General features: G+C 37.9%; 1 protein-coding gene across 1 annotated transcript; it reads right to left on the reverse strand.

The window, feature by feature from the left end:
* Window positions 1-296: 296 nt before the first annotated feature.
* On the reverse strand, window positions 297-2,458 carry LOC128209613 (uncharacterized). The gene is made up of 4 exons (XM_052913714.1): window positions 2,332-2,458; window positions 2,020-2,109; window positions 1,134-1,286; window positions 297-584 (listed from the first exon to the last, which is right to left on the reverse strand). Exons 1-4 carry the CDS (start codon window positions 2,363-2,365, stop codon window positions 493-495), a joined length of 369 nt encoding a protein of 122 aa, XP_052769674.1. The 5' UTR covers window positions 2,366-2,458; the 3' UTR covers window positions 297-492.
* Window positions 2,459-17,145: the final 14,687 nt, after the last annotated feature.

The following is a 17,145-nucleotide window of genomic DNA, read 5'->3' on the forward strand; positions in this document are numbered from 1 at the left end:
TTGGGCATATTTCAATCTGCATGACAAAGTACAGTGTCATCCTGCCGATCACCCCTATTTGAGCTGCCGATCACCCCTATTTGAGCTGCCGATCACCCCTATTTGAGCTACGAACATGTACTGTCTTATCTGTCATGGTTGTGTCAGGCTGTTTAATCTATTCCACATCGGGAATGTGTTACGGTCCGTACACTAGCCTTGACTATATTGACCTCTAAGCATGACTATGACCGTCAATTTAAGCATATAGCATATTGATATAACCACCAATGACATGAGAAACAAAAACATCCTAGTTATGTTTCAATATCCGTTTTATAAAAAGGTCCTTATTTACTTAATAACATAAGTTTTCTAGTTTAAGCGCCATGTTGAAGAAATGTTCGAGAGTATTACAACACAAATTGCAAGAAGTACTCTGCTAAATAAAGTATTCACTTTAACAATCTAAAGCACAGCGTTATTGAATGTTTAACACAAGCATATGCACGTTTAAACAGGTGAGATGGCGCCATCACAAGAGCCGGCGTGAGCAACTGTTACGTCTCCATGGCAATGGGCAACATGCAGCTGACACTTGTTACCTGAAAACAAGCGCATACAAAGGTTTCATAGGACATACCATTTAACTAAATAACCATGACATCTGCGAGAGAGTGTGTTAATGCATTAAAACTCAGTTGACACTTTCCTTTTGTGCGCTTCGGTGCGAGGCTTTTTCTCTGATACTATAAGACCACATGTTTGCCTCCTGAAACAATAGCGACGGATCCGTGATCTAGTGGTAACATTGACTGTCAAACCAGGGATCGCAGTTAAGATTCCCCACCGATCCACTTAAAGTACTAATCGTCTTTCGGGAGGAACGTTAAATGGGGTCCCTTTTAACAGTGCTATACACTGGTGTACGTTAAAGAAGCAGTGTAGCCCTAACCAGGGTTACATTTTGTCTGTGCACTTTGCTCAAAATCCTCAAATAACTTAGAACCTTAATTGAGCACTCGCCGAATGGACAAGTCCCGAGTGCGAGTATAAAAGCCTGAAACCAATCTTGATCAAAAGCAACCCAATGTACACATGAAATAGATTACTAGTATTAAACTGACCACAGAGAACCGAAAATAAATACTAACTGTATGTTTTCCCGTCCGAACCGCAAACGGGGTCGTACAGTGCCATACACATCATGGCGGGACATGGCGGCAGGGTGACCGACCCGCATTCACCAGAGGTAGAAGTCAGGGTCGCGTCCATGCACTGGGCTTGTTGGAAGAAGCATGAGTTTGCTGCAATGTAATCAATCTGGCTTATTAGTACAATATAGTTGGTTTCATGTTCAATACAGTTGGTTCTTATAGTTGATTATGTACAATATAATTACAGACACGATTCGTTTACCATTGAACAAGAAGGGCATTGCTATAATACTCCTTTTATTATCACATTTCTTTTCATGATTTATAAGAACATTTGTATTGAAACGTTTTTGACATAAGGCGTAACCTTATTGAAAAGCATGTCAAAATATGTTATTGAGAGCAGCAGAATATAACAAAAAGTAATATAATGTCCTCCATCGTACAGGAATTAATGCGATATATTAACCATTAGTGCGTATTTACAGCTATGCATATGTCAGACAGAAAATACAAAAATGAACACATTGAGGTTGTGTTTAACCTATTTCATTTGAATACTGTTCTCAAAAAAAGACAGCCTGATAATGTCAGTGTAACCATTCCATTTACTTCTTGTATGATATGGTCATTTCTGTGATAAGAATAGTTGGTTGATATCGTCAATATTTCTTCTCCTGGCTCCTACAGCATGTGTTAGCTTTTTATATACAGTACACCTATAAGGTTATAAAGGCGACCGCAAGCCGGTTGAACTAGTAACGTATGTAGGAAAAATACAAGAAACACACTGCTTTGATTGATAATGGGCTTTTATTTAAAATGCCATAACATCAAATCAAAGTCAACAAGAATAAGTTGACAAGTGTTACTTTATACATACAGTACGTTTTTCCGTTTGAGCCACAAACAGGTTGGTACACTTCGATACAGAACCCGCCACACTGTGAGTTCAGAGACGCCCCCAAGCAGCCTACACGTGATACACATGTATTATTTAACTCTGAATGTTATTTATAAAGTCTGATTTTTATTAATCAATGTAAAAAGCTTAAATAAACAATTATATTTAAACAATTTGACTTCTTCGCTTGAGCTTTGAACTAAATGTTTATATATAAAGTGCGGCTGCAAACTCGTTAAACTGTATATAACCATAAACAAGCATTGTTTATAATATAAAAAATCAACTTGCCTGATACAAGTGCAAGAATCAAGATGATCTTCATGGTTAAGGTGTGTTCGGCTTGGAATACGGTGTAAATGTGAGCTGAAGTTTGACTTCATGCATGATATCTGGCCCCATCGTTATCTCTAAATAGACACGTAAAGACTTATCATCATTATGCTGACTATAAATGACCTAAATCATGGCCAGAGGTGTCTGATACTTAATTATCTTCTGCGCTTTCGATAAAAAATATCTATGTACAGTCATAGTACGCCTGGCGAGACCAATGATCAAACGAGAGCACCGGCAGCGGATGCTCTCGTCTGCTCGGAATGAGGTTTAATTAAACAAAAACAACAAACACCAGAGGAATGTTCATAAATACACATGTGCTCTTCATGATTGCCAATGTGCCTGTGTATCAGGTTTCATTGCTAAACATGCGCCATTTATATCTGCACATGTTCCTGTATATCAGGTTTCATTGCTACATATGCACTGTTCATGAAAGCCAATGTGCCCGTGTACCAGGTTTCATTCCTACACATGCGCTGTTCTTGTTTGCCAATGTGCCTGTGTAACAGGTTTCATTGCTACACATGCGCTGTTCTTGTTTGCCAATGTGCCTGTGTAACAGGTTTCATTGCTACAAATGCGCTGTTCTTGTTTGCCAATGTGCCTGTGTAACAGGTTTCATTGCTACACATGCGCTGTTCTTGTTTGCCAATGTGCCTGTGTAACAGGTTTCATTGCTACAAATGCGCTGTTCATGTCTTTAATGTGCCTGTGTATCCGGTTTCATTGCTACACACGCGCTGTTCTTGATTGTCAATGTTCATGTGTATCCGGATCCATTGCTACACATGCGCTAATTATGTCTGCCAATGTTCCGTGTTTCAGGTTTCATTGCTAAACATGCACCTTTCATAATTGCCAATGTGCCTGTGTATCAGGTTTCATTGCGACCCATGCACTGTTCATAATTGCCAATGTGCCTGTGTATCAGGTTTCATTGCTAAACATGCACCTTTCATAATTGCCAATGTGCCTGTGTATCAGGTTTCATTGCTAAACATGCACCTTTCATGATTGCCAATGTGCCTGTGTATCAAGTTTCATTGCTAAACATGCACCTTTCATAATTGCCAATGTGCCTGTGTATCAGGTTTCATTGCTAAACATGCACCTTTCATAATTGCCAATGTGCCTGTGTATCAGGTTTCATTGCTAAACATGCACATTTCATAATTGCCAATGTGCCTGTGTATCAGGTTTCATTGCGACCCATGCTCTGTTCATGATTGCCAATGTGCCTGTGTATCAGGTTTCATTGCTAAACATGCACCTTTCATAATTGCCAATGTGCCTGTGTATCAGGTTTCATTGCTGAACATGCACCTTTCATAATTGCCAATGTGCCTGTGTATCAGGTTTCATTGCGACCCATGCACTGTTCATGATTGCCAATGTGCCTGTGTATCAGGTTTCATTGCTAAACATGCACATTTCATAATTGCCAATGTGCCTGTGTATCAGGTTTCATTGCGACCCATGCTCTGTTCATGATTGCCAATGTGCCTGTGTATCAGGTTTCATTGCGACCCATGCACTGTTCATGATTGCCAATGTGCCTGTGTATCAGGTTTCATTGCTAAACATGCACCTTTCATGATTGCCAATGTGCCTGTGTATCAGGTTTCATTGCTAAACATGCACATTTCATAATTGCCAATGTGCCTGTGTATCAGGTTTCATTGCGACCCATGCACTGTTCATAATTGCCAATGTGCCTGTGTATCAGGTTTCATTGCGACCCATGCACTGTTCATGATTGCCAATGTGCCTGTGTATCAGGTTTCATTGCTAAACATGCACTGTTCATGATTGCCAATGTGCCTGTGTATCAGGTTTCATTGCTACACATGCGCTGTTCATGATTGCCAATGTGCCAGTGTATCAGGTTTCATTGCGACCCATGCACTGTTCATGATTGCCAATGTGCCTGTGTATCAGGTTTCATTGCTAAACATGCACTGTTCATGATTGCTAATGTGCCTGAGAATCCGATTCCATTGCTACACATGCGCTGTTCATGATTGTCAGTGTTCCTCTGTATCCGGTTCCATTGTTACACACGCGCTGTTCATGATGGTCAATGTTCCTGTGTATCCGGTTCCATTGCTACACATGCGCTAATTATGTCTGCCAATCTGCCCGTGTATCAGGTTTCATTGCGACCCATGCACTGTTCATGATTGCTAATGTGCCTGTGTATCAGGTTTCATTGCTACACATGCGCTGTTCATGATTGCCAATGTGCCTGTGTATCAGGTTTCATTGCGACCCATGCACTGTTCATGATTGCCAATGTGCCTGAGAATCCGATTCCATTGCTACACATGCACTGTTCATGATTGTCAGTGTGCCTGAGAATCCGATTCCATTGCTACACATGCGCTGTTCATGATTGTCAGTGTTCCTCTGTATCCGGTTCCATTGTTACACACGCGCTGTTCATGATGGTCAATGTTCCTGTGTATCCGGTTCCATTGCTACACATGCGCTAATTATGTCTGCCAATGTGCCCGTGTTTCAGGTTTCATTGCTACACATGCGCTAATCATGCCTGCTTATCTGCCCGTGTATCAGGTTTCATTGCTACACATGCGCGTATAATGTCTGCCAATGTGCTCGTTCGTTTCTTTGCTAGACATGCACTTATAATGTCTGTCAATGTACTTGTGCATCCGCTTCCTTTGCTAGACATGCACTTATAATGTCTGCCAATGTGCTCATGCATCAGGTTTCATTGCTACACATGCGCGTATCATGTCTGCCAATGTGCTCGTGCATCAGGTTTCTTTGCTAGACATGTACTATAATGTCTGCCAATGTGCCTGTGTATCACAGCCTTTTATTGCATTACATGTGCTGTTCATGTCTGCCAATGTGCCTGTGTATCAGGTTTTTATTGCAACACATGTGCTGTTCATGTCTGCCAATGTGCCTGTGCATCAGCTATTTATTGCAACACATGTGCTGTTCATGTCTGCCAATGTGCTCGTGTATCAGATTTTTATTGCAACACATGCGCTGTTCATGTCTGCCAGTGTGCCTGTGCATCAGCTATTTATTGCAACACATGTGCTGTTCTGTGTGCCAATGTGCCAGTGTATCAGCTTTTTATTGCAACACATGCGCTGTTCTGTGTGCCAATGTGCCAGTGTATCAGCTTTGTATTGCAACACATGCGCTGTTCTGTGTGCCAATGTGCCAGTGTATCAGCTTTTTATTGCAACACATGTGCTGTTCTGTGTGCCAATGTGCCAGTGTATCAGCTTTTTTATTGCAACACATGTGCTGTTCTGTGTGCCAATGTGCCAGTGTATCAGCTTTTTATTGCAACACATGTGCTGTTCATGTCAGCCAATGTGCCTGTGTATTAGGTTTCACTGCTTAACATGCGCTGTTCATGACTGCCAATTTTCCTGTTTATCAAGTTTCATTGGAATATCTTTATTTAACGGTTGTTACGGAAAGAGTTTCTATGTATGGAAACATTATAGAAGAGCATAGCAAAATAACATGCTGAGGAAGCGGTAATCTTCTCCCTCTGAATACTTAATTGTAGCCGAATGTCAGCTAGATGTGCAATACGACTTGGTTGGTAACCAGTCTTTTCCGAATTTACTAACAATAGTACGGAAACAAGTCGTATTCATTACATATATGCACGCAAGTAAACGAAGCTTGGGATTCTCTTTCGAAGGTTGGAGCAAAAACGGCCTGAATAACCGTTTATGATAACAGACGAAAGTCATTGTGGTTTGATGCAACTTGCAAAGAAGACAGAAGTACATTTTACCATTGTAAACCAATTTTCAAAGATGTACCATTGAAAGGAAATAATATTAAAATTTTAATTCTAGATCTTATTTTACTGTTGCTAAACACTGAGCAAAGCCTGATTTTAATGCGTAACATGTTAACTTCTTTTAGCAAGTAATAACATATAAATATATAGATAGACACAAAGCGAAGCCTTATTATGCTTGCAAAATACTTAAAATAATTAAATAAATCTATTGAAATGTTCAATCTTGTATTTAAGATTGTAGTTGCATGTAAAATCCTAAGATTTTGATGCTACTTTAGATGTTAAACAGGGTGAACCTTTATCGCTATTAATGTTTGGAGTATATATTTCATTAAGGACTGAATATATATCAACGACCTGACTGAAAAGGACTCACGTTTGCCGTTAATATTAATTTACCTTTTGTTTGCTAACGATATTGTCTTGTTCACTTCCAGTCCAGAAATTTCATAATTATAGAACTTTATACTATTGATCAACAATAATTCAAATGGGATTTTTATGATTATTGTGGATAAAACATAAGCATGTGTTTTAAGGGGAAAAAACCACAAAAGTTTTACATGAAGATGGGCTGTTAGTGGTGGTAATTGTGAGATTGTCAATGAAATTTGTTATTAAGGTGTACAGTTTGATTACACTTGGAATATTTAAAAACACGAAATAACAAATTAAATTCTAACTAATTTGTATTTGTTGTGATATCGTTTCCCCGCATACTTTTCTTCGTCCAACTTACCTATGTCTTAAACACTGGATTGTGCTTTGACAAATGGCATATTAGGTTATGAATAAGCTTATATATTTAATATGGTTAAAATGCTTTCGACATTTACTTTAATCGCGATATTTGTGGAGTGTATTTTTTATGTAGAAGGTCTCAGTTTCACAACGACACTTCTCGGGGTTCTGTTTATTTATTTATTGTGGGAATTGAAACCAGGATATGATGCGATATACTTTATTTAAAATATAAAACAGTTCTGTGATAAACTGAGTGTTATATAGAAAAATACCGTCAAACTGTACAGTTTGACATTCAGGTCAGGAGTGGTAAGAGGAAAGATAAAGTGAGCCTGGTGCAGTGAAGATATAAATATCAACCAATGAAATTGTAAATTAAATATATAAAACCTGTTTAAGACATCACCCCATTCAGAACATTGTACATACATAAACATTACATGGACTGAACGAATGAAAATAACATGAACAGCACAAGTGACAAAACAAAACGGACTGCTGGGGTGGAGTTGACCTGTCTACACACTCCCCCACTTTATTTAAAATGTCTCCGACATTTCTGGCTGTAAATTATAAATAAAAATGTAATGTGAAGTGAATAATATTCGCAAGATAGATTATGGCGGGCTTTGTAGTATTGGAAAAATAATGATAATAAATGTATGTTACCCTGAAAATAATGTTTTTAAAACAAAAATGGCTTGTGAACTAATATCACACAAGTTTTACATATAAATATGAGAACAACTAAATGAGAAAATAGTCTTTCACTGAAATAAATGCATTAGCAAAAAAAGTTTTGCAATAATTAATCAATACATAAGGTGCTTTAATAATTCCATTGCAGGGTTGTCAGGCATACGATGTACCACTGCCCAGGATTTCTGAAAAACACCTTTGTAGCAAAGAAATAGCACAATCGTTGTACAAGAAGTTAGGTAAAATTTTTTTTAAAAGACAATGAAATATTATTTCAGAAAGTACTACTAGTTTAAATAAACCATCTGCAATAATGACTTGACTATAACGTGAACATGCTATTTAAACTAGATCAATTTGAAGTAACGCCTAAATATAACATATAACGTCTTCGGCGAGCTGGGATGATACCCACTCACAGAAACGTTCAGAAGGACGGCTAGTACGCCTCGGCCTGGGCGTTGGCACGGGTGGTGTCACGGGAATAGGGGTAGGAACTTCTGGACTGTGTTGAGGATTATGTAAAGAAATAGGAGACTGAAAAGAAACAGGTGAATGATTTTGAAAAGAAGGAGAATTGCCATTACTGAGGCTTGTGGGTGGTTCAGGGGCGTGTTCATTGGGATTTTGCCTATGGTTCAGTGGCCTCCTCTGTGGAATGATATATATTCCAGACGAAGATGAATTGGAGGAATTCGTATCTCCGTCGTACTCAGACTCAGAGGGCTGAAGAGGTACTGACCGCGTCCTGATCTTTTGAAAAGGTTTGGGGTTTTGATCACCAACTTCTGTATCTTCTGGCTCTGGCACGGATATTAAAGCAGGATATTTCGGTGCAAAGTACGAACTGGTCCCTGGCGAGACTCGATCTGCACTATGTACATAACACAGGCTGTCCTTCATATGGAATGTTTATTATTACATATGGGCCTTTCTCCCACTTGTCAGCCAGTTTATGTCGCCCTTGCAAATTTACTTTACGTACCAGAACAATATCACCTTCTGTAATGCTGATTTTTTTTTCTCTGACTTTCTGGTCGTACTGAACTTTGTTTTGCCCTGCTCTCTTCTTGGCTGCTTCTCCAGCTACCCTGTTAGCATATTTCACGCATTCCTGCAGCTGTGAAACATATGAAGCATGGTATACCCCATCTCCATTCACTGGTGCAGTGTCCAAATATGCATCTACAGAGAGCCGTGGGTGCCACCCGAACATCAGAAAATGGGGGCTAAACCCTGTGGAACTGCTCTTCGTTGCATTGTACGCCTGGACGAGAGAAGGAATCATCAGCCAAGGTACCCAACATACGAAGGAGAGTGCGGTTAAATCTCTCGGCCGAAGGATTTCCCATATGATGGAAGGGGGTTGTTTTGGCTTTTCTCATATTGGCAAGCTAACGGAGTTCTTTAATGACGCGGTTCTCGAAGTTGCGTCCCTGGTCTGAGTGGAGCTGCTCTCGAAAGGAGTAATGGACTATGAACTTTTCATAAAGAGCTTTAGCGGTAGTGGTAGCTTTCTGATTTCTACAGGGAATAGCTTTGGCATACCGTGTAAAGTGATCGGTGATGACCAAAACGTCTTCATATCCACCTTTGGACCTCTCGAGTTTCAGAAAGTCAATACATACAAGCTGCATAGGTCTCGAGGTTTCAATGGGAACAAGATTAGCCCTGGGAACAACTGGGGTCTTACGACAAACACACGGACGAAAGGAAGAAATACGACGTTCGAAATCCGACTACATGCCGGGCCAGTAGAAACGCTGATGTGCGACCCAAAGGGATTTCTCACGACCAGGATGACTTACGTCGTCGTGAACACCACGAAAAGCAATAGTCTTGTAAGCAGAAGGAATAACAAGCTGCTGAACTTCATTACCATCCAAAGTAGCGGTTCGAAAGAGAACACCATTCTCCAGTGAAGGACGTGACAAGTCACGAAGAAGGGATTTGACATCTTTCGACGTTTCCTCCCCCCCCCCTCGTTAGACCCAGTTAACTGTTGTTGTTTTTTTGGCGTTTGGATTTGGGCTTTTTTGATTGTGTATATTTGTTACCGTGACCTTCAAGAAGTTTGTTTAAGGGTTGTGCTATTTTTGAATAGTCCTTTATAAAGCGACGGTAAAAACCGGCGGTTCCTAAGAAAGTACGGAGTTGAGAAATGGTCGTTAGAGCTGGCCAATCAGTAATGGCTGAAGTTTTCTCAGGATCAGTGTCGATGCCTGGTTCAGAAATAATATAGCCATGAAATGTAACTGATGATTTAAAAAGCTCACACTTTGAACCTTTTAGCTTGAGACCATGAAATGAAACACGGTGAAAAACTTTCTCTAACATGATCACATGCTCATCGAAAGTCTCAGAAAATATCAAAATATCATCAACAAAACAAGACATTCACGGAGTAGTAAATCTCCCAGGGTTCTCTGCATAACACGCTGGAAGCTCGCACCTGAATTAACTAAACCAAAAGCCATAATTGCTTGGAATCCTCTTCTTTTTCCACCTGCCAATAACCTGAGCGAAGGTCAATTTTAGAAATGAACTTGGAACCAACGAGAAGATCGACAGTGTCATCAAATCTTGGAAGCATGTATGCATCGTTCCTGGTACGGGAGTTCAGCATACGGAAGTCGATGCAAAATCGCAGGGATCCATCTTTCTTACGAATAAGAACAACATTGGAAGAAAAGGGGCTTTGGCTTTCACGGATGGCGCCACAATCCAACATATCTTTGATGTGCTGCCGGACTTTCTCATACATACCAGGAGGGATTTTTCGGTATGGCTGCTTGAAGGATGTGTCATCTGAAAGGACAATCTTATGCCGGGTGATGTTGGTGCAGCCAATATCCACGGGACCAGTGGAAAAAATGTTTTTCCAGTTCCCAAGAGCCTGGCGAACACGAAGAAGCTGATCGGAGGACAAGTTCTCCGTGTCTATCTTAACACTATGATCATCAACAAAATTATCAGAGGATGTAGATGAAGGAGAAGGAAAGGAAGATGTGAGTTTATCTAACACATTTACTTTATTGACAACGCAAACGTCAGACTTCGGCCGAATAAAAATGGGCCTTGTATTCATGTTACAAACTCTGCCAGGGATTTTAACATACTTACCGTTCTGGGGGACAGAAAGTATTTGTGGTCTAACAAGATATGGAGAATCAATGTCACAGTTCTCTGTTACAACTTTCTGAATGTTGCAACCATGACCTCTGGCAATACCGTTAATGGTCACAGTCTCATATGGTTTTATCTCAATACTGTACTCATTAGTGGACTAAGCAGAGACAGGATGGCAAACAAGAATATTGAATGCAAATTGCCAAACTTCTGGCACAGTGTTCGCGGAGGCGGCCGCCACCGGCTTACAACACCGAATGATATTAGTTCCCAAGATAACAGGACAAGTTTGGTAACTCCCTGTATCTGGTACTACTAAAATGGGGACTAGTAATTCTAAATTAAAATCAGGGATAGCAACAGCAACTTCAATGTAGCATTGTATGTCCAAGGTATGGCCACTGGCTACTAAAACGTTTTAATCAACTCCAAAATCGTTTAAATAAAAAAGTTGAGGTTTATCAGGTAGGGACTGGTAAAAAGATTTTGAAATGGTTGAAACCATGGACCCTGTGTCAAGTAGACCTGTTGTAGAAACATGGTGCAAGTGTTTGAATCACCAACAATACGATCTTTCAAAGTCGGACAATGGGGAATATTAACTTTAGAAGATGAATCAATGCTTCCATCATCGGGAACCACCTCTGGGCGGCCAGTAGCAGAGGCGGAAGCTAGTTTGGGTGACCGGTAAGCTGCTGGCTACCCGTAAACTGCTGTCTGTTGCCACTGTAACCACCTCTCCCACGCCACTGCTTGTTGCCGCGAGTTGGTCCTTTCTGCGACTGAAAAGGCGCAGGATGGACTGAGGATTGCGGTTGACTAAAATTGGGTAGGGGATATGTAAAAGCTGGGGGGGGGGGGGGGGGGGGGGCTAGACACTGATATATTATCCAACCGCTGTAGGAGCAAATTGAATTTCTTATCAACACTAGACTGAACACTGCTTACCTTATTGTTAATTCGCTGTTCTAATTCAATAAATTGCTGCTGAATGTCAGGGGTAGACACCTGAGCATTCATGTGTGGTTTCGACTTGGGATTAGGAGGTTGTGTAATCTCCCGCTTCACCTACCGGGTATCCCGCAAAAACTGATCATAGTCGGATGAGGCATCCAACTTATGACGAGTACTTCCCTTTAAAGATTCAGAAGTGAGTCCTGACCATAACCTTTTACATCAAAGTTCGCTTCGACCGGATCTAGAAGCCTGACCGCCTGCAAAAGCTAATTCAAGTATAGATTTAATACGACACCCGAAAGCAGTGACAGACTCGTCATGCTTCTGAGTAGCATTGAAGATCTCGCGCATAAAAACACCCTGTCTGGTTGGATCTGCAAAGTTGACTTTAACTTTCCTGAAAATAGTAACAATTGTGGCATAATCGCCAAGAGAAACAAGAAGACGCATAGCAGTACCACGCAGCGACGTTCTGATGGACTGAAGGACCTGAATCTCTGACAAAGTAGTATATCTACGAAGATAACAGACTTCATGCTGCCACTCATAATAACTAATCTTGTTCTTTGGTACGGGCTCATCTCCAGAAAAGAATGGGATTTTGGGAGGTCTAGAACTACTAGCTGTACTAGGGGGTATGTGAAAAGAGAAAGTGTGGAAGCACTAGCTGTATTCACAAAAAAGGTATGACGGGGGTTTATGGTCAACCTGTGCTGTAGGGGTTATTTTGGGAATAGCACCTAGGTCATACTTTGGGGTAAAGGTGTATTGCTGAGATAAAAACTCCAAGATTGCCTCTTCTGACAACTGTTGTTGTGATTTCTCTCCACCAGAAGACTGCATACCTGGATCTGGGTCTTCTGGGTCAGAAATGGTTTTGAAAATCATAGAAACAAAAAATACAAGAAGAAACCAATCAAAGGGAATATTTGTGTAAAACAGTGAACCCTTAATTATATAGTGTGTATGTGTAATACTAAAATATTGAACATAAGAATGAAAACCAAGAATAATATTCAATGTAGTGTTTCGTGTAACACCACGTATGTATTAAGGAATGTGTAAAATAATCAACACTGTTCAAGAACTGTATGCAATAAAGTACAATACCAAACTGAATTGAATTGAATTCAATTTGAACTGAATTATAGACTGAATAAATTTAGATAAAAAGGCTAATTTAATTAAATTCAATTAACTTTAATTTGAAGTTATTTGTATGGAAGTGTTGTTGTTGTTGTTGGTGGTGGTGTTGTTGTATTATATACATATATAGTGTTATTTAATAAACAATATCAATTACGGTTAAGATATGAGTTAAATAAAGTAAAATGAACTACAGCATAAAGGAAAATGACTATTTTTTATAAGTTCACTAAATAAATTTCAGAAGTGAACAACACAACTACTAAGTAACTAAGTATAAATGCCAAAATAATATATCATTCTAAATAATTTTAACTTTTTAAGTAAAACTCGACTATAGATATAATATCCTAAATTAATTGCATGAAATACTCTAATGTAAAGAGTAGGTCTAGTGATCAGAAATGTAAACAAACAAAAGTGTCAATACAAAATATTCAATAAAATTCCAACGTAGTAAACAGCTGATGAAGTGTCAACTAAGTAGGTCTCTAAATCTAGTTTGTTTTGATCAAAACACAATGTCCTGAACCCAAAATCTTCATGTACAAAATATACAATACACAAGCTGACAGGAAATATGAATGATCTGGAAAAGAATAGAATATATTATTAGAAAAGCTGAAATATTATGTGTATTATTACATAACGTATCTGTAAGATGTAAACACCTGTGCTGCTTCAAATCTGCAATGAAAAAGATGAGGTTAATGTCAATCAACTTGAATGATTAAAATAACAAAGTAAGGAATGTAACACTGCCTAGACAAAAATGTTAAGCAGAACGATACGAAATAAATCGAGGAAAACGTCTCAACACTAACCACAAATATATGTACATCTACATGTACAAATATGTGATACCACTGATATTTACTATACAGTGATGGTTCCTAAGACATGTACTTATAAAAGTATGTGATTTGACAGAGAAAGACGAAAACATAAGATGAACACATAAACAAATAAACCAACACGTACATATATATCACTCGCCCATATATTCTATAAATCACCTAAATAACTGTATTTGAAACAAAATGAAATAAATTAAAATATATGTCAGTGCAGAATTTTACATGCAAAGGGAAGGTATAGAAAAAAACGGAAGCGATGAAAAAAAAATGTTATACTTCACAATATTTTGTCAAAACTATAGATACACGTATGAGTTTATCACTAATTTAAACGCTTTACATCTAGCAAAAATCAAAATTTCCAATAAACACTATATCAGTAACTTCATTATCAAATAAAATTATCTGATATAGACCAAACTAACTAAATATCCAGCTATATATAATGTCACAACAAAGCAAAATATTTTAAATGAATAGTATTCAATATAGTCAAAAGATTAAATTTTTTTGCATGCACTGTAATATTGTAAACAAACTTTGGTGATGCAATATTTAAAACAAATCAGGAGAACAGAGAAGAATCATCCTAAGGATAAAACAACAAATATACCTCTATGGAATTAAACTGCAATTGATTTATACTGACAGATAGAAAAACAATTTTATATGCGCTCTACTAACAAAACAACAACAACAACAACAACAACAACAACAACAACAACTCAAAAACGAAATTGGAAAGTAGTTCATGAAAATATATGAAAGAGTTAATAAATCGTCGTGAAAAACAGATGTTGTTAACAAAATATTGCATTAAATTGGCAACGAACACTATGAATTGAATGAATTCAACCAAATAACTGCTATCTTAATGGAAATTTAACTCAAAACGATGATAAACGTGTGTAAAATAATAATCTATATACTGATACGTTCTTGTTTTTAAACTGACAGTGTACAAAAAAATAGTTCGCATAGAACACAACAAAAATCTATCAAATGTAATGAAATAGAAAAATGTACTTACAGTAGTCAAATCCAAATATCAAATATTTATACAAATTACAATATAAACTAACACAAATAGCACATTTTACACAAAATCCTTCTGCAAAAAATCCATCTGGAATCACATGCACAGCTGATTTGTGTTTCTGAAACAGACTCAGTCAATTTTTATAAATGTCCATAGATCGAGCGACTCGAGTATTATTTTTAAAAAAAAAAAAAAAAAAATAGGGAAAAGGGAATATAAGTATGAAATTGGCAAAAAGGGGCTGGGCATGGTGGGGGAATTGGAAGGGGGGGAGTTAACGCTTCAATAGTGGTGGAGTGCCGCGCGGAGTTGAAATGACGTCTGGCTGCTCTATATGGCGGACAGGGCCAACAACATTCCCACCTCACCGGGTCTTGGATGAACAATATCCTGGCCCACAGGAAACTCTTGACATTAGGTAGAAGGTCTTAGTTTTACAACGACACTTCTCGGGGTCATGTTTTTTTATTTATTGTGGAAACTGAAACCAGGACATGATATACTTTATTTAAAATATAAAACAGTTTTGTGATAAACTGAGTCGTATATAGAAAAATACTGACAAACTTTTGACAATCAGGTCAGGAGTGGTTAGAGGAAAAACGAAAGCTAGTCTGGTGCGGTGAAGATAAAAATATCGACCAATGAAATTGTAAATTAAATATGTAAAACCTGTTTAAGACATCACCCCATACAGAACATTGTACATACTTGAATATTAATTACATTGACTGAACGAATGACAATTACATGATCAGCACAAGTGACAAAAGAACTTGCCACGTTCTTCTACTATCGTTTAGAATTTAAAGGGAACATGATCATTCGCCTTAAAAGGATCTTGATGCAATTTAAATCAAACGACATCGACCCTGATGTCGAGACTTGAAACATACATTCAGATACGGTATGCCTTCGTACAAATACAACTTTAAAGTGACACTCTTATTCAAAATTAATGCATACAGATGTATAACAAACGTAAGGTTTGGTTGATAAATCTTTAGCTACGTAAAAAATGTATTTATGGAAAATATTAAATACTGATAACAAGATTGTAACAATGTTTTATGTTTTAAATAGATGAAAACCCAAAACTATTAAATGATTGGTGAATGCTAAAAGATTTAAACTGATCTACAATAGTCTCATAAGGTAGAAATACCGAGTTTTCTGCACATTGCTTTCACATTAAACTCGGAATCCTTCGTAAGTATAATTGTGTTTGACAATTAATCATCCCCTCTGGTTTATTTGAACACTTGTATTAATTGTGGTAAATCTTATTTGGGAGTAATAGTGCATGTTTACATTTTCTTTCGAGTTGGTTTTGTTAAACTTTGTCGTTTGCATTCGCTAATTTACAGATTGTTAGTGACATTGGTGGTTGGAATAATTTGAAATGTATCTTTACTTCTCTTCCCTTGACCTTTTATGTCACTGTAACAATAGCTACATAATACTCTTTTTATTTAGACCTAATGTTTTAGACATGATAGACATGTGAATACGCAATACTAGTAGCCTCATATCCGTCCATCCGTCTAACTTTTGATGATATTATTGTATGGAAAACGGCATTTATGCTCGGTCCAAATTTTTACCATATGTTATTAACTATTTGAAACTATAAAGACAATATTCATATGAAAAACTACAGAAACAAGTCCAGTAAACGAAATATTTAACCGAAATCTCGCTCAATGGCACAGGGTCAAAGTAAAAAAACCACCGTGGCACATCCACAAGATACAACTAGTGGTGCCTATAAAGGATTGTTGGTTTACCGCCTTGGAACAGTCAGCAATATGTTATAAAATAATTGTATAATATAACATACAAAAAAATATTATGAAATAGTTATTATAAAAAATGGAACTAAACATATTTTCTTTTCTGTTGAATCTAAAATAATCGTGTTTTTTATTTGCTTCATTTACTTTTAACATTGTCCATTAAAATTTAAGATGAGACACGTGTTCATCTCATTTATATATGAAAAGGAATCCTTCAAGGGAAATACGCCTGGCTCCAATGACTCGTCAATGCCCATGGGTCCAAGTATGCAGACAAACCACAGACTCTATCTTTTTATAGATGCATTTATTGCAATGACTGTATCATCGCAAAATAGTCTAGCATATATTATCAGTTTGGTAAAAAATGTACGTATGCATCAAGTTGCTACCTAATAGTAGTATTGCACGCAACTTGAAACATGATCTATCACCATGAGCAATATCAAAGCACGTGTTTTATACAGCCACAGATAAGTCATAAACATCAATAGCAAATTGAAAAAGAGTCGTTTACACTTTAACTTAACATCCTGAACAAATGTATGCAACAAGCGTCATTGTTAAGAAGCAATTGCTCTTTATTCTGTGAAC

The sequence above is a fragment of the Mya arenaria genome, chromosome 11 (assembly GCF_026914265.1).
Source record: "Mya arenaria isolate MELC-2E11 chromosome 11, ASM2691426v1".
NCBI lineage: Eukaryota > Metazoa > Mollusca > Bivalvia > Myida > Myidae > Mya > Mya arenaria.

Excerpts from the sequence above, each read along its gene's own strand:
- LOC128209613 (XM_052913714.1), bottom strand. The coding sequence starts at position 2,365 with ATGAAGATCATCTTGATTCTTGCACTTGTATCAG. Across the intron at positions 2,110-2,331 it reads GATTCTTGCACTTGTATCAG|GCTGCTTGGGGGCGTCTCTG; the intron begins GCAAGTTGATTT and ends TATCACGTGTAG. Across the intron at positions 1,287-2,019 it reads CTCAAACGGAAAAACGTACT|CAAACTCATGCTTCTTCCAA; the intron begins GTATGTATAAAG and ends ATTACATTGCAG.